This window comes from Taeniopygia guttata, chromosome 2 (genome assembly GCF_048771995.1).
Source record: "Taeniopygia guttata chromosome 2, bTaeGut7.mat, whole genome shotgun sequence".
Lineage (NCBI taxonomy): Eukaryota > Metazoa > Chordata > Aves > Passeriformes > Estrildidae > Taeniopygia > Taeniopygia guttata.
In genome coordinates, this window is record NC_133026.1 from 31,516,801 (window position 1) to 31,539,106 (window position 22,306).

The window sequence follows — 22,306 nt, forward strand, 5'->3', positions numbered from 1 at the left end:
GTCCAATTCTCTGTGATGAGCAGGGACATCTTCAACTAGATCAGGTTGCTCAGAGTCTAATGCAACCTGCTCTTGAATGTTTCCAGGGATGGGGCATCCCCAAATTCTTTGGGCAATCTATTCTTGTGTCTCATCACTCTCATACTAAAAAAAAAAAAAAAATCTTCCTCCTAGTACTCAGTCTAAATCTACCCTCTTTTTGTGTAAAACTATTATCCCTTGTCCTGTGGCAACAAGCTTTGTCCCCATCTTTCTTATAAGTCCCCATTAAGTACCGAAAGGCTGTGATAATGTGTCCTCAGAGCCTTCTCTTCTCCAGCCTGAACAATCCCAGTTCTCACAGTCTCTTATCTGAGGAGAAGTGTTCCATCCCTCTAAGCATCTTTGTGGCCCTTCTCTGGACCCACACCTTTCCAGGAAATGTGAGGCTCACTTTAGGGGTCTAAACTGGAAAATTATGTACTTTAGCTCTGCAACTATTGAGATTGTGCTGCTCCATCCCAACCCCTTAAAATACTATCTGAGAACAAGAAATCCAATCTCGCAGCATCTGACAGTGCCCACCAGCACAATCTCTGAAAGGGATTAGGGGAGAAGGTGTTGGATATTGGCTGTCTGTCATCAGAAAGACAGGTTGAGGTGTTATTGGTGGAGGGGGAGTTGTAGATACTTGGGCAGAGCATCCTGTGCCAGCAGTTTTACAAAGGTGGCAGCTTGTGCCCGTCAGAGAAATCATGCAGAGCCATTGCATGTGAAGGAGCTCTCACTGGCAGTCTTGGTTCTCACAGTCAGGTGGGGCCATGGAGAGCCCTGCCCTGTGCCAGGGGTGAGGGAAGTCTGCAGATGACAGTGGTGAGACGAGGGGTCTGCAGTGATGTGGGATACTTGGGGAACTCATGACTGGCTTGCTCCTAGGGAAAATAGCTGAATACAAGGAAAAAGTTATTTTCATCCCTTTGGGGCATAAAACAATTACTTCATTTGAGTGAAATCAGAGACCATAGAAATTAATTTGGCACGTTTACAAAAGAGGTTAAAGTGTGTTCAAAGTTATTCTTCTGGGAAAGATTTAATTTTACTTTTCATAGCAACATTTTCTGTTATTATAATAAATCATGTGTTTATACATGAAAGTATGTGTTTAGGAGTGTGTAGTTTCTGTAGTTTTCCCCCCTCCACACAGCCCCCCAAAGAATCCAACTAGCTCAGAGATAGGGCTGTGAGGGGAGGAATACTAGGAGAGGGATAAGGTATTCAAAAGATGCTCTTACCCCAGGGTGTTGGAACAGCTCTCTTTATTCTGTGGTGTCCATGGGAGAGCGGGGCAAAAGAGAGAGAGCACAGGAAGTCTCAGGGGTCTATATAGGTTTTGGACAGGGTGGGCTTTCCTGGCTCTCTGCCAACCCCGTTGGGGCAGGAAGGAGGATCCAGGGGTTATCATGATCAGAGCCACAGAGGCCCTAGGAAAGGGGGGGCAAAAGGGGTGTCCATGAGCACACCGTAACAGGAGTGCTTGCTCTTTTTCATCTAGGTCTTTTTTAACAAAATCTGCTGAAATTGAAATGGAGTTAAATGTGTATGCGACAATTCATTTCCATTTATGTTTTAATCTTGGCAGTGAATCGACCAGGATGAAGCCTTGCTGGAAATGTCTGTTGCTGTTCCACCTTTTCTTTCATTGTGATTATTTAAGATAGCACAGGCTTAACTGCTCATTCTGCCAAACCAGAAGGGAAAAGGTCAAATGGAAAAACCATATCAAATATAGGTATGTTACTGATTTTTTTGTAGAGGTTAATTAATTTTTATTAATTTGATCAAGGAAATTTCCAGTATTATGTTGCAATTTCAAAAGCTGAAAAAACTGGCTTTTGGTGGACTCAAGGGGCATAGTTAAAGTGAGTCAAATGAATGCTTTCTGGAAAACTCATCAGAAAGAGAATACACAATCCTATAGATTACAGTTAACATTGTACTCTGTACACAGGGTATTATTATTTCCTTGTTTATTCAAAGTATCTGTAAACTTGGAATTGTGACTCTGGGAATGTTGTAGTGCTGAATTGAACTAGAGAGGCATGAGATAGGCTTCCAACACAGATGGGTACAGAGTCTAGCTTCTTTAAAATAAAAATTAATTTTCTTAAGGTTAGATTTCTGGATGCATTTTCCTGATCAGGTAAATTATTTATAAGTCTCATATGTAGAGACCTTCAGATGGTTTTTGCCAACGATTTTTACTAGATAAACTAAATTTAAATGAATAAAATAAATTTGGAAAAAGTGAAACAAAATACCCCAGCAACATTGCCCAAAATTAAAAAAAGGTTACTTTTTCACATATAATATACAGAACTGTCAGTTTTGTAATCTTTTTTTCCTGAGTGTTAGGATGCAATTTACATGCAGTTCTGGTGCAGATACAAAATCAGTTGATTCTACTCAAAAAGATAGAGAGTGTTTTTTAAATGTTGGTTTATAGAAGCATCTTGCAATTAAAGCTAAAATAATTCCTAACATTATGCTCACCAGAAATCATGGTATAATTTTATATTTTTTATATATTTATATATTACTGTACTTTTTTAGACATTTTTTCTTGTAATTTTCAAAATTTTGGTGTTAATTCATTGCTATAAGTATCTGTGAACTTCTGAAAATAGGTTTTTGGAAGGATTTAATCCCCTTCTAACATGAATCCAAATAAAGAAGTACTCTATCATATTATGTAGTTGGCTTTACTGCCTGCAGGCTAGTAAGCAGCTAGACCACTTAGCCGGCAGGAGGGCAGCCAAATTCTGTCTCCTTCATTTTAACCCTGCAGCTTTGTGGAACAGGGAGATATTGACTAAATTCCACTTGAGGAGAGGGGGCTGGTGAAGCCCAGGTGTGTCCAGCTCCAGGTGCAGATGTAATGGGTGCCCTGGGATGATTCTCTTCTTCACTATCCCAATCCAGAAAGGGATTCTCCTAGCTGTGTCCCTGCCATTTCCCTGTGCTCCTGGCACCTGCGTCCCCACAAGGCTGATGGGTTTGCCCAGATGCAGACCATTAGAAGGTGGGCTGTGAGCTTGCTGGTCTCCAGGAGCTTGGATCTGCTGTATGTCAATTTTGGCAGTGTGCTAAGTAGAAAGATTGCTGCATGTGTGAGGAATGTTTGTTTTTTTTTTTTTGTTTTTGTTTTTTTTTTGTAAGGTGTTATTTAAACAGGCAAATTCTTGAAAACAGACACATATTAAAGTTGTTAAAATGATAGGTAACAACAATAATTTGATAAAATATATAATAATGATACTTATAAGAAAAGGATTAGCAGAATATAGATATTTACTTTTCCATTAGGTGGGGTAGGAAGTATATTCTCTGTGTGCATACAGACTGATTTTTCTTGCAAGTATATATCTTAATCTAGGTAATTAAAAACCCAGAAGAATGGTTATAAATCAGATCTAACTAAATGAATGGTGCCTGCTTAGTTAATGCAAAAACCTTGTAAAGTTGTTAATGCCTTTGGATTAAAATCCTGATACTTCTTTCAAATCCATGGGAAACCTTTCCATGTCTCAGGGTCAGGATTCACTCTATGTACTTCTGAATTTCATTGCTCCTGATAAAATCCCTGACGATTCAGAGTAAATTCCTGTTGATCCCTGCACAAAGCTGCCTTCTGAAGCACCAGGAAGCTTTGAACCAGCCTTGTCTGTGGCAGATGTGGATTGAAGACACCCCTTCTGAGGTCTGTGTGTAGCTTACCCAGTCTTGCCTTTACCTTTGAGGATTCCTTTCATGCTCAATATACAAACATAAATTTGGTGACGTGCTTGAAAAACAGTTTTAAAGTGCTAGGTAGAGTACAGCAATTTGGTCAGATGTAGACTGTAAGAGGGTTTGAATTGATCAATTTTTGAGGTGATGAGTGCTTCCTTAGTGACTTGACTTACGACAAAAGCAGCCTTTTAGCACAGTTCTGAATGAGCATTCTGCATTGTAAATTTGCTGACTTTCCACCTTACTGCCAGGTGAAGCACAGTCAGTGAGTATTGGTTTTCAAGTTTGAGCCACTCTTCCTCATGCATGCAGTCTTAGTGTTGACAGAAGAGGTACCGGTGAAATACCAAGCACCAATTACTGCACTGGTTTTACTGTCACCACTAAAATATTTATTTTCCAGGTTCATCAGAAACTATTTGCCTTTGGGTTTTACAATCCTAATCAGGATCTTTATCAGACAATAGCTGTCATCTTACAGTTAATTTATTTGTCAGAAGCTTCAAGGTTCATGCTGTTAAGTGTATGATATATGAATAGTGTCCACATATTTCCCAGGAACAAGCCTTACATACTTCTGGATAGGCAGGAATGTAATTGACTAAAATGTGAATGGAATTGCCTGAAAACCTGAACAGAGCAATGATCTGATGTAACTGGGGGAGGTCTGATCTCAAAAAGGATCAAAGAATGCTTAGGTTTTAGGGCACAAACATGGTCTTCTCAGACTTACTGTCTCAAATGGATTCTTGGTGAGTTAAATACATGTACCCTTAAAAGAGAATATATCCTAATTTAGCCACAGAACTTTATCTAAATTCCTTTATTTGCCTTGGAGAAGTGCAGTAGTTCATCCTGTCATGGGTTTTTTGTATATATAAGTGGGCTTGTACTGTGTATTTAAAAAACTCAAACAAAATCCATGTTAGCTGAGGGATGGATGGAGTTAGGAAGAAGATACTTAAATAAACAAGTTAATTTGATATGCCTATTCAAAGATGCTGGTTTTTATTTAAATGTCCACCTTGGCTACTGATAGATCTATTTGTTTGTTCATTTATTTTTCAAGTGGCTTGCAACAGAAGACATGCAGACAAGCTGCACAGAAAATGAAGTTCTCAGAGGTGATTAATGTTTAACATATTTAGTAAAGTAACAAGTGTAGCTTTAAATGTATATGTTGCATGTTGCTATTTATGTTGCTAATGGGAAAAAAAAGGAGAAAGTGTTGGAGCTCTCCCTTTAGAGCCATATATGACAATATGAGCTTTTAACATGCACCTCTATTTTCTGCTCTGCTATTATTTTTCCAAAAGTCCTCATTTGTGAACATGGTTAATTACCTTGAGTATTAATAGAGTACATCTGTGCTGTAGAAAATGACTGTTCTGTTGCCTGATACATGTGGTAGCCATGGACTAGCATAACCTGACTAAATGTAACAATAATTCAGAGTCAAAAGATACTGTTTACTTATTGAGTTGACTTCAGGTATTTGAGTAGCCGAAGTCTGATGTTCATAATAGCCTTCTTAATGATAATATATAGGCATAATTTGTAAAAACCTATTGAGAAGATCTTTATTTAACAGGAGGGTTAACAGGATGAAACAGTATAAAGTAAGGAGCAATATAGATGGCTATAGTAAGGCTATACCTCTTACAATGCTTCTTAAACAAAGGTGTCCCTGGTACACCTAGGTGCAGTGGTACACTTGCATTATATCTTAAACTGTTATTCAAAATCAATCTTATTTCTCAGAAAATGCTTTGGTTGCTAACTCAGTTTCTGTTAAAAAACCACCAAAACAACAATTGCTGTTAATAGTATCAAGCATTGCTTGTTGGTTAAAATAGCACTGAAAAATCTCAGAAGTGTGTTCAGTGACAGAGGTGAGCTATGTGTTTAACATTACCATATGCCATCCATCTGATTTTTCTGCCATTGAAATATTATGCATTTTTTATTTTTTCCTTTTTTTTTTTTTTTTTTTTTTTTTTTAGCATTAAGGAGTTTGACAATGATTATACTGATTTTAAAGCCCAAATACTGGATCTTGACAGATATGTTGCCTCAGTTTTGTGTAGGATTTTATGACTGTTCTAGCTTAGAATCTGTGTTCAAAGCCAGTACCCATATACATGAAATTGTTTATTTATTATTAGGAAGATAGTTTTGTGCATTGCTTAAATTACAACTTTAGTTAAGCTATTTGTGATTTGAATGCCTTGAAATACTGACATGTATTGCAGCTGGGAATCAGACTGTGTCCTATGATTCTGTTCTTGCTTTAGTGATGTTCTGATGACAGGTTCCTTCCAGAAGTTAACCCATAGCTAGAGCCAGATCTAAAATGCAATTCAAAGAAACAGGGAGATTTTCAGCTCACTAAAATGCTGTATTTTGTATTTGTCTGCATGAGGCCCAGAGAATCCATGTCTAGGCCCTCCATCTAGTGTAGCACATGGTTAACCTGGGTAGTTGGAACATGTTTCTGCTGGAGCATGTATCATTCCTACACAGGAATAACGAGAACTTAAGATAGGAAAAAACTGATTAGAAACAGTTCTTTAAAATACGATTTAGGCATTGTCATATGTCAAACATGAGTAAGTGAAGTCATGTTATTAAGAAAGAGGTAAGTATGTAAATGTTCAAATGAGTGGCTGTCCTGAAAGGCATAAGGATGTGAAACCTCATGTCAGCCTTGATGAAGCCTCTAGTGGAGTATTGTGCTCAGGCACTACACTTCAGGAAAAAGGATCTGTTGATAGTCATTGAAGCTGAAGAAGAGAGGCATAAATCTTCAAATACAATAGAGATTTTTGTATAGGAAGGAAGGAAATAGTCTATTCTCTACACCCTGAACATAATGAATTTAATTTAAAGTGTATAAGGTTCAAGTTTGATGACAGAGAAAACCACTTTATGCCAAGCATTATGAATTGCTAGAACAGATTGCTAGAGGAGGTGACAGGCACTTCATTACTGAAAAATCTTCCAGGGAGAGCTAGAAAAACCTCTTCTGCAAATTGCATAGGTATAGCAAACCTCTTCTTGGAGCAGGAACTTGGAATAATTACTCTCAAAGTCACATTTAAATCTACATTTCTATGACACTGTATTACACTAAAACTATGGCAGAGTATTGCAAATAATTTGTGGGTATAAAGCAGTAATAATGAATATTTAGCTACTAATTTTGAATAAATGAATTTTCCTTAGGTAGACACTTTTGGCATTGTTAGTGATTAAATGAGTGTCTTGCATTTAATGTTTACCCTCTTTCTTTCCGAACTTGTTTTCTCACTGATTTTAGATAACACATACATTATTACATCTACTCTTTCAAAAGGCTGATAATTTGTCTAAACTTTACACATACCAATGGGAATGGAAGGCAACTTGAAGAAAGCATTACTGCTTGCTACTAGTTTGGTAAGCTTTTACAGGAGTAGGCAATTTTTTTTCTCTAAAAAGCATTAGCTAACAAGCAAGACTTGGAATTTTTATGAGACTCAGGAGAAAGAGCCTAATGACTTATGAATAGATCCGAGGGGGAAAAAGGGGAGAAAATAAACAAGTGAGAAAAGTACAGGATAGAATTTTACTTAGGGGATGGGCTTGATCCTTGTGTCCCTTCGAACTGAGACTATTCTTTGATTTCGAAAGTATCAAGAGTGCGGGGTATATGTCTAGATCTGGAAAGCCTAGTTCCATCCTTTTCAGGATCTGGGCTAATCTGTAATTCTTTAGCATTCTACAATTCATCTGTTGGGGACAATTTAAGAGCATATTTAGAAATATCTGGTTTGTTGGTAAGCACATGACACGTACCAACAGTATAGCTTGGTACAGTGCCAATCTCTGCACTTCAAAAATATTTTGGATGAGATTTCATGTTGAGAGTATTACAGAAAGAGAACTCTGCTGCTTTCTCTGCTGTTTGGGTTTTTTCTCTTTTATTTTCAAGCTTTCAACCATCTTGGAATCTTTCTAAAAAAAAAACCCTGGCCGTGGAGATAATTAGCCCAAATTGCAATATTTCATTGCAATTGTTTAGTGAAGAACTAGATAACTGCAAACGAACATGATGAACACATTAAAAAGGTATTGAACAATGCAAAAATAAAAGTGAATTTTTCTGCTGGTTCATAATACCTTAATTTATATTCTAATAAGTGGGGGTATGAGGAGGAGGTTATAATTAAATCATTAGCAAAAATATGCTGGTTACTTTGGGAAAGCTTATATGTTCTAAAGAACTGAAGGAACAAGTACAGACATTTTGGTCCTACTTTTAATAGGAGTCCATAAATAGTTTTATTGTTCTATGGGGACAAGACCTTCAAAGATGCTTATGAGGGACCTAGACATCCAAGTTATTTGAAAATTGTGCTCTGTTCCTTCCTCTTGTTCTGATCCTAAGCAAACATGCTTTCATGCACAGAGGATGGAAATTCCTGTGAGAGCTTTAGACACACAGGAATTAAATTATTGTGTACTACCAAATCCAGTGTTGAAAACTGACATAGCTAATAACACGAAAGGAAGGAGAAACTAAAACTTTCCACCAGAATTTGTTCATGAGATGCTAGTGATAAAAGAAAAAAAAAAAAAAAAAAGCAAAAAAAAAAGCAAACCTGATTAGATGTGGGGTTTAGCCTTGCAGATTCTTAGAAAGTTCAGAAAATACCTTTATTTCTCAGAAATATGTGGGGAAGTTGAAATCTCTTGACCAGTATGAAGATCAGACCTACAGTAAGTGGAATATTCAGGTGGATTAAATTTGTCAGTTTATTTTAAATCAGACTAATTAGGCATTCTCCTCAAAACCTATTCCTGATGGTGAATTTTGATCCTAAGGTGTGTACTTAGAACTATAACTAAATATATAACTGATGTTTGTCTTTGATTTCATGGTCAAAAAATGACCATTTGTGGAATGAGAAAGCTACTGTCTGGTCATCTGCACATATTTAAAAGTGTGTATAGCAGCAGGAGTAGAACTCTCTGTTTTACTGTGTGGAAGAGTCCCAGCATAATTAAAATGAACTTTTATATAATGATACATAAAATATCTGAGTTTATTAAGTTCAAATAGTTTATAATTGCCAGTGATCCATAAAATGAATTCTAAAACATTCTAGTAAAACTATGACATAGACTACAGTTTTGGTTAAATTATTCCTCCACTGTAATTTCTTATTTATGAGTAGATGCAGGAATATTCTCACTCTTAATATACAGATCTTACTAGTGTATTTCTACCATGTGTGATTTTTTTTGTTTAAAGAAAATGTTACTCTGTTAAATAGGAATTGCCAAAAGAATAGAGCTCTGTCAGTATAGCACAAAGTTTTTCCTCTTCAGGCATCTAACATTACAGTTAATCAGAAGAAAATGCACTCTTTACCTGACATATGTTGAATTCTGGGCTCAGCCCTTTCTGTCTGTTTTTCTTAATAATGTCACTACCTGTTCTTCATGGGTAAGCAGATGGGATTCAGAGAAAGATTTAAAATGGAAGCTCCTTTTCGATTTGATGTAGAAAATCCATATGTTCATCTCAATAACGTGATGAGGATTCTTAGAAAATCATATTTGCTTGTAATATTTCAGTACAAAGTTAATATTTCGATGTACACATTAAAATATTTTTGAGTTGGAACTTTTGGGTTTCTGCTGGTTTTTGTTTGTTTGGCGTTTACTTGAGGGATTGTTTTGGAGGGTTTTTTTATGTTACTGGTGTTTTGGGGAGTTTTGTTTCTTGGTTTGGGGATTTTTTTTTTTTCCAAGATGCTGGTATAATTCTAGTGCCACAAAATTCAGGTTTCTTGTTTCTCTTCCAGTGTTGCATATGCTTAGCAAAATTTTTTTTGAATTCAGAATACTTTCTCATGTGTCTTTACACAGCATAATGTGGTCTTGAGTAGAATAGCCTAAAGTAGACTGCTAAGTGGCTCTTTTTTAAAACATCATGAGGGGACTTTGTTAACATCTCTATAACTTTAAGAAGAAGTGGTTTAATAAGTTAAAGAATGCAAGAATATAAATTAACTTCTTTCTATGCAGCTTTTCTTTTGTGGTTTCAATACAGAGTCATTTGTATGCTTTTGGGTGCTTTCAGAGGCAATGCAAATGCTGCTTTGTAGACTCTTTGCCATAATTCTCTCAGCTTTTCTTATCTTGATTTATATATGCAGGATCTATAGATTTCACTGACAGGTTAAATACATTCAATATACCCTACAACTGTACTTTGGGTGTTTCTTCCCTCTTCCAGCAAATCAAGAGCTTGAGATGCTGGAAAAATAAATGTTTCTAATGCAGGAATATAGCTACAGACCTATTTGAAATATCTATTTCAGGCTACAGGCACATGAAACAATGTTGAAAACAACTGCAGTTGCTCTAGAAATTGTGGGATGTTTATGTTTATATTAATGTAAGATTTTTTCTTAACATTTCTTATAAATTGCTTCCAAATTTAAACTATATTTGAATGTTATATTTTAAATTTGATCCTAGAAGTGCTATAGTTTTGATTTTAAAAAAATTAAATACTGAAGATTTTACTGTCTCTTTTGTTTTTAAAATAATAGTTGCTATGTTTTAGGATACCCAGAGTAAAAATATCTCTGTTCCCAAGTCAACCAATTTCAAGATAATCCCAGAGTAAAACAAACTTTGTGGTTTCCTTTAGAGCTTTCCTAATGCCCAGAACTTGCTTCATTAGTTTAAGTAACTGAGTAAAAATTCAGAAATCCATAAAATCAAATTTAGAACTCAGAACTGTACATTAGAAAGCTCTACATATCTAGAAGCAGGAGTCCAGGAAAGTCAGTGTACAGATCTGTATGGGGAGTCAGTCTTGCAAAGCTCTGTTTCCCTCAAGATGCTGTCTTTCATAGGCAAGGTTAAAAATACATGTACAAGATCTTTCTGTAATTTTGTTGGTGGCACCCCCAGGAGGAGTTCCAGGGCATCTTCCCAAAATCTCCCAGGTGCACTTGTGTGTTACCTGTGGGTATAGTTGAGTGTCTAATAGCACAAGAAAGTTGTGCAGGTATGTTTTTATCAGATACTGCAACATGAGACTGTTGAAATTCTTGGTCTTTGAGTTGAATTTAGAGAAGATGGATTTCATGTGTGCTTGCTAAGTAATGGTGGTGTAGGAAAAAGTTTAGGCCTGTGAACTCTTGCTGTAGGATGGGCTTTCCTCTGCATCCATTTATCTGTTTTGTAGCAGAAGCTTGTCTTCACCAAATGTTTTTGATGCTTTTATCTGTACTTTCTGTTTCAGGGCAGCATTGATGATTGGACTAAAACCCAGTGGCAAGAGATTAATGTGGAACAGATGGATGAGCAGCTCAGAGGGTTTGCCAAGGCAGATTCCACAGCCATCTATTTCTGCAATTTATCTGTCTCAGTGCCACCCCTCTCTCACTCTTCCCACCCACTTGGATGTTTTGGTGGGTTTTTTACTCATGTCCAAGCTGGATGTTCTGGAACAAGCTTTGTTTTGGGGGCTTTCCTTTAAAACTTTATTTTTCTGAATGGGTTTGCAGCCCCTGTGGAGTTATAAGTAAAATTATGCTGTCACTTCTCTGAGTTGAGGCAATATGGGAAATAAAAAAAGAGGGTGGGGATTTATGGCAGATCCCTCCACACGACAATCACTTTTACAGGTGGAATTTGCAGAGGTTCATCTGCTCTGCTCATGGACATAGCTCCAGAGGGCTGGGAGCTGCAGGGAAGGTGCTCATTTTAAAGGGAGGTCACTTCTTTTGCTTGAAGTATTTCAATGTCTTGTTGATAGTAGCCCTCCAGAAGAAAATTCCAAGGGGACAAGAGAAGTATGAAGTAAAAGTAACAACAAATACTCCCCCTACTACTTGCAGGACACTACAGCTGTGCCTCACAGACAGCACAGTGGTTGAATACAAAGTCTTGAATCTAACATATATAAAGCTGCTTCTTGTTTTGTATTTGTTTCATTCAGAAATAAATTATCTTTATTGCATGCCCATTTATTAGTCTTCTAAGAGAAAAATCAGATTTCATCATAGATGCTTTCTCCTAAATTGCTTCAAAATTGTGAACTCCACCTACCCAGTTCTGAAACTTTATTTTTCATCAAAAAATATCCCTGTGGTTTTGGTTCATAGGCTATAACATGGAGAAGTTGTTGGTTTTCAAAATTTTAATACATTTCTTTTACACCTTTTTGAAAAAAATATTGAAGACCAATTTCCAATTTTTTTTTCATTTTTAAGATTAGAAAACTTTGAATCTAAAAGTGTAGCAGAGAGTGCAACAGAATTTTTCTCTTTTTCTTTAATATAAGAATGATTATTCACATACAGTTTTAATAAAAGCACGTTTAAACTTATTTTCAATGCAGAAACCTCCTAGCAGTATTGGCACAAAATTGTGACATTTTTTAACAAAAAGAAAATGAAAAAATAATTGACTGTCACCTTTTCAAATAATTTATAAAAAATTTAAGGTTTTTTAAATTGAATTTCATTAATCCTACCAGGTAGCAACAAAATACTGCAAATATCTGCATCACTCCCCAATGTTTCTAGTCTGCAGATACTGAGTCTGTATCTTACATCATCTTCAATGGCAGCTGTGCACGTAAATTACCTTTAGTGTTATGAAGTACAGAACACCAGAGTACAAGACAAAACAAAGCAACAAGAAAAAAAGCCTGTAACAGCATCAAGAAATATTTCTGCTAGGCTGATTAAGTCCACACTTTGGTGACAAACCTAAAAGTGTATCTGGTATCTAGAGTGTGTTTAACTTATTTAATTGTGTTTTTTAGTTAGATTCTATTTGAACACTTTGTTATTTGCTTGTGTCAGACTTTTTCATTGACTTAATTTGCTCCCTGCTGTCTCTTTTCTTTGCAGGAGGCTTTTAGTTGCAGAAGACCTTCTCAGACCTTCTGGGAGTCCAGTTTCATAAGGGTAGAAGATGAAGTCCAAAGCGTAGTTGTCAATGCTGTGCAAGAGTTGAGTAGTGAAAAGGTGAGAGAGGTACCTTTTTTTTCCTTCTGTTTTTGCAGAATAGTATGTAACAAACTCTTTGTTTGTTTAGGTCTTGTTTCAAGAAATTAACGGTACAATTGAATCTTTTCATGTGACTTACCTAGGTATCAAAATTCACAGCCTAGCAAAATGAACCTTTTGTTTTTGGTGTAGTTTACCATCACTGTGAATTACATATAATTTATTAAATTCCTCAATTCCAAATATGAAATGCGATATATATGTAGACAAATGTTGTTATTATTGCTCTTATTATTTCCAAACTTTGGAAGAAATCAGCCAAACATGGACTGACATGGAATTTTCTTACCAAGAGCATAAAAGAATAGAAATTCCTTTATTGAAGTCCAGTGAACAGCTGCTTGAAAGTTTAAATAAGAATTTAATTATTAGAAATATTATTATTGTATCAATGTTATTCACTCCCTTGATATACTTGGCAAGTTAAAGTTTTTTTCCTGAATCTTTATTGCAGATTTATATTTTCTCCAGATTTTAGTACTGGGATTTATATGTATGCTATGTAACTATACATATTCTAAAAATATTCCTGTCTCCATGTAGGAGTTAAAAAAAGTAACAACTTTCTAAGCTTGTCACTCCTTCAACTTTTAAAAGTTCCTTTATTTATATGCTGTTCATTTTCAGTGTTTAAAGATGTCTTCTCTTATGATATACAATAATAACAAATACAGGAGAATTTGTTAAGCTCTTGTTAGCTTTAGTCCCTCTGTTTGATAAATAAATTTTTATTAGTGCCATTTTTTGTTTCTTTAGTGCCTTTTTTGTTTTGTTTGTTTTTCTAGTTTCATATGCAATTGATTCCGAAAAGCAAATATGTGGTATATTTCACTGAACATGTGAAAGGCTGGCAAAATAAATTAAACATGCAGATTCTGTAATTTCCATTTGGATGGAATTTCAATGCATGTAGTATCTTCATCAAAGTAATTATCTGCCTTGTTTTCCTTTCACACTGACTGGCAGCTGCTGGTGTCACAATTTGAGACAAAGATCTGTGGGTCATTCCATCACATGTCTTTAATGTCTTCTTTTACTTACTCTTTGTTAGCTTTTTAGCCTCCTGGAGGCACATGGAGATACAATACTGCTGAGATGAAGACATTTTTCTGCAAGTCATTTAGGTAAGTGATGCATGAAACACAAGTTTAAGATCTGTTATTTTTTAATGGCTAAAGGTAACTACAACAATCAACATAAACACTTGAACTGATACAAAGCAATATGCCTTAATTGTTCATTCTGACCAAAAAGAGCCACTGAACCCTTGCATAGTAAAGATGATAATTTTATGTTGCCAATATACCTGTAATTCAATCCACACATGCTAGGGAAAGTCCTCATCATGTACAATTTTGAAAATCTAGTATAGGATAATGTTCTGTAGGGGAGTTTCTGTGCTTGAAATTTCAAATATATTTCTAATTGTTTTAATCTGCAATTTAGAAATATTGAAAGCAGCAGGTTTCACTATATGCTAAAAAAGTATATTGTTTTTACAAGTTGAGAATCCTGTTAAGAGGAAAGAAATGATTGGTGGTGTTTAACATACTGAATTTTCTTCATGGTGCATATGGAAAAAGGCATTGAGCTTGCATGAGCAGAAATACTCTAAGTTAATAATTCTGCTAAAATTTGTCATTTTTATCTTGGTGAAGAGTTTTAATGGTATCATCAGTGATATTTGCAATTCTCTCTGTTCATTTTACTTCTCCTTCATATTCAGTCTAAACACTATCAAAGTAGGTGTTTGTGGCTTTAATTATTTTTCTTTTCCATCTAAGAAATAGAAATTAAAACAAGTCAATCAGGTGTATTCTTCCAGCTCTTTTTTCCATTTTTTCTTGTCTCAGCTTAGTAAACCATATGAAGTAGAAAAAATAAATTTGAGAGTTGAAATAACTCCCTTTCTTTCTGTACAGAAGTTGGTGACTGACATAACAGATAAAGAAAATGTGATGGAAGCTACAAGAAAGCCAAAGGTGTATGAAAGCCAAAGGTGTATGAAAGCCAAAGGTGTATGAAAGCTTTGAAGCTCTGCAGCAGAGGTAAAATTTCCAGTATGATCACAAACTGTTCTAAAGTGTAGCTCTGCAACACGCAGGAAATGAGAGCTATCAGATTGTTTCCTTTCTGTGCAGGTGTGAGATGTTCTGATGAATTTTTTTGTCATTTGTTCCTATTTGACATACTAGATTTCTACTGCTTTTTACATGACCAGTTCAACTTGACACATAGGCTCGTTATTTAGGGATGGCATGATGTCAAAATTGTCAAAGGTCTTAAAAGTGTGTTCTGTTTGGATCAAATTCACTTTCTCCCTGTCCATACTCTGGGAGTCCTTCTTTCACAACAGGATGTGGTGGATTCATGCAGCCAAAGTCCTCCTTCCATGCACTTGCAGGAATGCTTTGAACTTCCCACCTGCATTCACTCTTCCTGGCTTTAGAGACAGCCATGTTTAGAGTCACAGTCTGTTTCTTCTTGCAGGAAAATGTTGCCAGAGGAAGTTAAAAAAAAAACCCAACACAAATCTGAGAGATACCAAGCTAATATCTGGAATGCATCAGTCAGACAGAAATAAATATGCCTTCTTTTTCTTTCCAGATAGGCATATAATTGAACATTTTGATTCTTAGTCCTTTTTGTGTCAATACAAATGTGTTTTCATGCTTTTACATCAAAAATAATATGTGTATCTTTTAAAAAGTGGTTTCTTTGCTCCACCACTCAAGTGATTCTTATCTACTTTTTCATTTGTTGCTTTGGTGGCTTTCTTTTTAAATTTATCTGCTCATAACTGCCCTCTGTTGAGTTAGAATTTTTTTTTCTCATCGTTTACTTGCTGAGGCTGGACTCTTTGGGAGTTTGAGGAGTTTCCCCTGCCCAGACTTACCTTTTGGGGAGACTTCTCTGGCACAATTCCATTCCTCTGGTTTCATTGGTCTGGATGAAATTATGTTCCCTTTCATTTTCTGGAAAGGAAACATGAAAGGCTTGCCACCTTCTCTGTTCTTTACAGCTGTGTTCGTAATTTTTATTTTAAATCAACAGTGGATTACATTGCTCTGTTCTAATGTTTGGTCTGATTTTTACCTTAACTGGGACAGAATTCCTGGCTTTAAGATGATTGTTAAAAGCTCTGTCTCTTTTTCAGACTCTCTTTTTGTGAAAAAGCTTTGGCTGTATACTTAGAAAGCAAGCACATATTTTTTCCTTTCTTCTATTTTGGTTTTTCAGCAGACTTGCTAGACACCCTTTAAAGAGGAACACAGACAAAACAGCTGAGCCTCTTTGTGCATGAATGTACTTCATTTTCTCTACAGAAAGACAAGTTTTCCAGCTAACCTTGTGAGTTGATAATATCATTGAACTGCACTTTTTTTTTCTGAGCAAATTTCTAATTAATTTTGAAAATAGGAACATTTTGCCTAAGGAAGGTAGTAAACTTATTTTTCTCCCAGCTAAGACAAGGTGTTGAGCAAGAAGAGATGAGAGACCATTTACCAATCCTGATCTGTCTTTGCTGGAAATTTAGCCACATGGAAGTTGCATATTTGCATTTATTTGGATTTTTGGGTTGTAGGTTTGCAGGAATTAGAGATGGAAGAAGGTCAATGAGATCATCAAATCTATTCTTCTAGCATGGATTGATCAAATTTCAGGCAAGCCATGCATAGTGATGATAAGTAAGACTGGAAGATGGATGGTGTTGGGTAGGCTGTTACTGACTAAGCTACTGCCCCCTGCATGAGGAATGTTTTGTAGCTATTCTTCTGTGTTCCTCCCTTGAACAATGATCTCCTAGGTTTTGTGACACCAATCCATATAAAAGCACAGGCACTTTGATGTATTTCAGAAGCTTCATACTATGTTATCTACATGCCAGATGATACTCCTGGCCTCAGTTACCATCCAGCCACAGCCATCAATTTTCTGAGTGCTACAGTTTTTTGTGTGCCTCAGGCGAAACCTTTTTTTTTGAAGGGTTGTGAGTTGTAACTTTGAAGAACTGATGCTTCCAGAGGTGATGAAGGCTTGAACATAGAGCCTTTTCAAACATGATGTAGGCACTCATAGATTCTTTGCATAACTAAATTTCAGTGATTTGTTTCATCCACACATAAGGCAAGCAAACAAGTCTTCTGTTTTAGGTGTCAGGCATAGAGTCTATCGGTGTGTAGACAGTAATTTTCAAATTCCATGGTCTTTGGAGAGATATGTAGCTACAAAATCATTTAGACCTTAATAAGGCAATTTGTAGAATAAGCATTAGCTATAAATAATAACAATTTCAAGACTTCTCAGTTTTATATTGAGCATTGTCCTTCAGACTCTTCTGACAACTGACAGAATTGTAATTAACTCCATTCATTGATTTATCATTTTGGCCCAGCTTTTCCCCATAAAAACCTTGTGTGTAGTAATCATGTAACAGTCAGAGTCATCCACTTTACCAGAGGCATTCATTAGTGTGATTGACACAAATCTAATGTAAATGGTTTCCTTATACATCTGATATTTTTGGATGCAAATAGCCCATCATCTTACCAAACTTTTTGACAATGTTGCTGATCTTAAATTTCAAGAGAATACAGAGGAATATATAAATGTTGCCCTTGGGAAATAATAGCACAGAAAAGGAGCATGACAAATGTAGATCTAATGATCAGATATGTTGAGTTATGTGAAATTGCCTTCATGAATTTTGCTCTCTTTGGGATGTAGATTAAATAGACACTTTCAATTACATGAATGTTACTTTTAGTTATATAAATTTGGAAAAAATGAATAAATAATAATAAACTCCGAATATTTTATTATCTAATACTGTGTAATTTACTATAATTTAATAAATTTTCTATCTTTCTCCTGTACATAAAATGTTTTTTAAAAGATGTTTAGACAGTTTACTGTTTGGAAGTAATGAAAATGAAAAAACGAATACTAAAAGTCAGAGAACTGATCAAGACTATGGTTGAATATTGCATTTCTCATACTTTCTCTCCTCTGTTGCTCTTTTTACTTCATCTTCTGTTATAGTTTCAGACACTGTCTTATCCTTTAGCACACACTCTCCAAACCTCCAGTGCTCTCACACATCTCCTATCAGCTGAACCTTTCAGCTGGTTCTGAGCCTCATATTTGCCAGGTGGCCAGCCAGCATGTGTGCTAACTGGGTAGTGGAAGGTCAGGGAGAGCAGATCAGCAACTTCTGAGACAATAACTTACTGTTCTCAGAACAGTGCTGAATGCATAAGCATTCATGTTGCATAAAATCAATGTTGCCTGTAGCCCTAATGATTGATTGTCGCAGCAGGGAGGCCCCAGACTAAATGGACAAGTATATGCAGCTTGCTTCTTGGAGGAAGTTTCTCCAAGATATAGCTGTGTTTGAGCGCATGGAGACAGAAAACACTGTATTATCTATGCCTACTCTGGGGCTGTATACACAAAAACTCCAGACTTTCTTATTTGAAGCTTTAAGATGGTATGTCTGTGTCCAAATCAAGTGGATATGTAAAAAAAATCCAGTATCTGGTGTCTCATCTAAATCTTACTGAATATACAGTGGCATAGAAAATGGAGGGAAAATCCACTCTCATTTCAAGTTTGTAAAAAGTAGTGATGTAAGGAAAATCCTTTGTAAAGATTGAGATTAACTTCCTTAATTTTTAGTACAAAATATACCATTTATATTACATGCATAAATTTATGCATACTTGCGGTTTTTTGCTTCAAAAGGTGTAGCAAAAGTTACTACACCTTGAGGAAACAGTATACAATACAGTACATCTCTGCTCCATGGAGACCACACTGGCCTACGAAGGGAGGCAGAGATAACAGTGAGTTTTTGACCACCCAGCCCAAGCTGAACTTTGTGCTTCATAAACCTGATGGGTTTTGGATGTAGAAATGGCATCTGGTAGGCTGTAAGAGAGCTTGGCAACAGCCCTGAAGGATTGCCACCAGAAGCAGGTTTGGACATCGCCTTTTTGTTTAATTCACAGAAAGTAAATACAGTGTGAAAATAGTCATATTAGTATAGTTTACATATTAAATGTTAAACATATTAGCATATTACTATAACATATTAAACAATACAGCACCTATTGAAAAAAACAACATGGATTTTTCTTCAATTTCTGCTACTTCATAGGCATTTTTATCACATCTTAATTACTGGGGTTTTGTAGGATTATTCTGAGCTGAGACAAAAGCTAAAAGTGAACATACTGCTACCATGGTGGGCTAAGAACAAAGTATACATTCAGTATTTATACATACAATTCAATACATATATATCCATTGGCTAGAAGGAAGCCAAAACTATTTGGTTTGTTTATGTCAAACCAAGCAGTTTACATCTATGTTTAGTTTTAGTCCCATTTCAGAAGGATACCTTGTGCCATTTGATTTTTGGCTTTACCCTTTCTTACCTCAAACTTCTCCTGAATGTTTTTCTCCTGGTGTGAGTACTCTTTCTCTTTGTGAAAACTTTCAGTAGTTTTGTTGTTTTTTTTTTTTTTCCAACATAGAATATCAGCTGAAGGGAATTACAAAATAGGAAAGAGACTTTAGAGAGGTCATGAATATCTTACAGAACTGTCTAAAGTTTCCCTGTAGTAAAAAATGCATTATATCTTTCTATAGATATTTCCATGTATTTTTATATTTGCCTCCTTAAAATTACATGCAGTAGCTGACATTGGGGTTTTCCCCCCTATTAATATGAAACCTGAATAATTCCATAGTCACTTTGTGTTACATAACTCTGTATAGTCATTTATACCATATTTTGTAATCATCCCCCTATTGCTTTGTCTATTTTTAAAATGTCTCTGATCTTTCCTAAGGACTATTTTTAGTTTGCCAATAAATGTTCTTGTACAATTAGTACAGTTTCATAAAGTCTGGTATAATCTCTATGGAGATTATAACCACAGAATTTTCAATTCCATTTCATGTACAACTTCTTATCTATCCATCCCTCCTACCCTGCCTAGCTGACCATCTGCAGCATTTGTTCTCACCTGGATTGTTGTTGTTTTGGAGAAGGATCAAATTTCTGTTTAAACCAGGATTTCTTCTGGCATCTCATGATGACTATCAGGAAATTTGTATGAACAAGCCAGTTTTTATGGTGAATTAGTTCATGATGTAGGCAGAATTCATTTCTAGTAGTAATAATGGTAGATGGTACTGGAAGCCATCTGGTTTTAGAAGGTTACCTAAATCTTTTCAGGTCACTGAGCTAAATGCTCTTTATTACCATGCTGCTTGGAGAACTTTCCTCGGGTGATCATGAAAAAATCCTGGCCATTTGTACCAAAGATGTTCATGGCAGAGAGGTATCAGCAAGCCTTCAAGCCCAGAGGGTGCGTGTTTGAATCAGCTATATTTTACATTCACAGTTTGTTCTGCCTTCAGTAATTCAGTGTGTTTTCTCTCCTTTCAGATGCATGTGCATCTCCAGAGCATCTCCTCTTCCTGTGGTGGCTTTTTATAGGTGCAGACAACTGAAATTTTGAATGTTTATTTAAACCCAAGTGTTCACTCTATGTATAACTTTAGTTCAGGTAAAATTAATGCTGTTGGTTTGAATGAACAAAATGTTTCACTGGATTGGAATTGAAATAGGATAAACTTCTTATTTTCCCCCTGAGCCTCAGAAATAAAATAGGCTTTTAAGGTGGCATTTAGATAAGAGGAAACAAGGCTTGAGTAGTAAAATGAAACTCATTGTGGTCAAAGTAATGTCAGCTCCCTTGCAAAGACTGCCTTGTTTTTATCGAGAGGCCTCATGTTCTGCTGTAATAGCTCTATTAAAATTATCTTCTATTACACTTTCATCTGTATAAAAGCACAAATGCCTCGAGGTACATCTAATCCTTTATAATAGATTTTAGTAGTTATTAGTCATAAGTGGCTAGGAATGGGGTGTGAGACCTGCTGATGACAGCTGCAGCTTTGTGATGGGTGGATTTGTGCCACCTGAATAGCTCCTACCTGGCATCATGACTCTTTGGTGCCTCTTAGGTCTCCAGTTCCAGAGCTTTTGCTTGCTGTCACAGGTATGCCATAGATGGGATGATGTCCAGAAACAGTTCTGCCAATGTTTATTATGCTCAGTTTCAGTACTTTAATGAGTACTTGGGAAATACCCTTTGGCAAGTTATTGCAGCTTTGACTGACAGGTAATGACTGCTATAAATAACAGTGCCTGCTATATCTGTTTCAGGAATGAAAAGTCAAAAGTTTCTTAGAAATTCAGAGTTCTTTCCTACCTCATAGGTATATCTATGAGGTTATAAAGACACAATATATTTCAGAATCTATGTGTATGTAGGTGCACATACTAAAGAAATGGTATGATTTTTTTTTTTTTTTTTGCATGAGTTAAGCTATCTAATCATTGTCTAGTCTGAAAGGGGATATGACCAGATCTTTGCCAAGGTTAATCAGGAGTTTTCAGAAAAGTTTTTTTCATTTGTGAAAGACCAAACCACTACTTTTTTTTTCATACCTTGGCTAGCTTAATGCTTACAACCCTCAGCTAGGAGGCCAAATTCTGGGGTTCAAGTCTTTGAAATAAGCAAAGCAGCAACTACAGGCTCCTGTTTCCTGTCCTATGTGAGCACTGACAGGATCCTCCTTCTTGATAAAAAATATTGATGTAGTTAGTTTTCTTTTCTAAAATAAGCACCTTCCAAGTAGCACCACACCACGATTTTACATAAATATGGAAGAGGTACATTTGTGGTTTAGGACATTAAATTATAATGAGAAAGTGGACTTGGATTAAATCATCCATGAAACATAAGAGTTATAAAAAAGCTCCTGATATTGTAGAAGTTCATTGCAATAAAAAAAATCCTTTTTCATATGTTAAGGTGTTCTGTTACTGTCCAACAAATGCTCTCCACCTAGCAGTAAGTGGTGCTTCTGCAGGACCAGCTGGCACAGAGACCATGGAAGATTTAGACTGTGCTCTTGGTATGATAGTGAAAATTTTCAACTATTCAGAACACATGGATGATGGGGTGAGATGCTCTGTTAAGCAGTATGGAGATTGTTGTTTAACTTTTTTCATGTGAATTACATTGGAAATTGCTGCTTTCAAGAAAAAGATATTAAGTCTTTTAATTTTAGTCTGTAGGGAACATCTATAAAGGTTTGGTACAGACAGGAGATTTGAGGTTGCTTTGGAGAATTCAGTCATCTCTTGGTAGAAGTCTAGTCAGTCGTGGCATTACAAATAAAGCCTATCCATGATAAAATTAGGAAGAAAAAGAAATGAATGCGATAGGAGTGCTTCTTTGTGCTATAAATAATGAACCAGTAATATCTTCCTCCAAAGTTCCTCTGAAACTATTTGTAAATTAAAGACTAGATGGTAACACAAAATCATCTGTGTAATGCACTACCCAAAAATAAATTTCTCTTCAAACTGC

General features: G+C 35.9%; 1 protein-coding gene across 18 annotated transcripts in view; it reads left to right on the forward strand.

Annotated features, from left to right (window-relative positions):
* The window catches only part of DNAH11 (dynein axonemal heavy chain 11), a 138,057-nt gene that overhangs the window by 12,299 nt on the left and 103,452 nt on the right, over window positions 1-22,306 (forward strand). For 3 of the 18 annotated variants that reach the window (XM_072925615.1, XM_072925616.1, XM_072925618.1), the window contains exons 2-6: window positions 11,075-11,161; window positions 12,696-12,809; window positions 13,903-13,975; window positions 14,777-14,833; window positions 14,868-14,899. In XM_072925615.1, the coding sequence (XP_072781716.1) occupies window positions 11,075-11,161; window positions 12,696-12,809; window positions 13,903-13,950 (249 nt within the window). In that variant the 3' untranslated portion in view covers window positions 13,951-13,975; window positions 14,777-14,833; window positions 14,868-14,899. Of the gene's footprint in view, window positions 1-11,074; window positions 11,162-12,692; window positions 12,810-13,902; window positions 13,976-14,773; window positions 14,834-14,867; window positions 14,900-15,341; window positions 15,524-16,091; window positions 16,203-16,838; window positions 20,092-20,310; window positions 20,432-22,306 lie in introns of those variants that run through there. The other 15 variants (XM_072925613.1, XM_072925609.1, XM_072925599.1 and 12 more) reach the window with 13 other exon arrangements.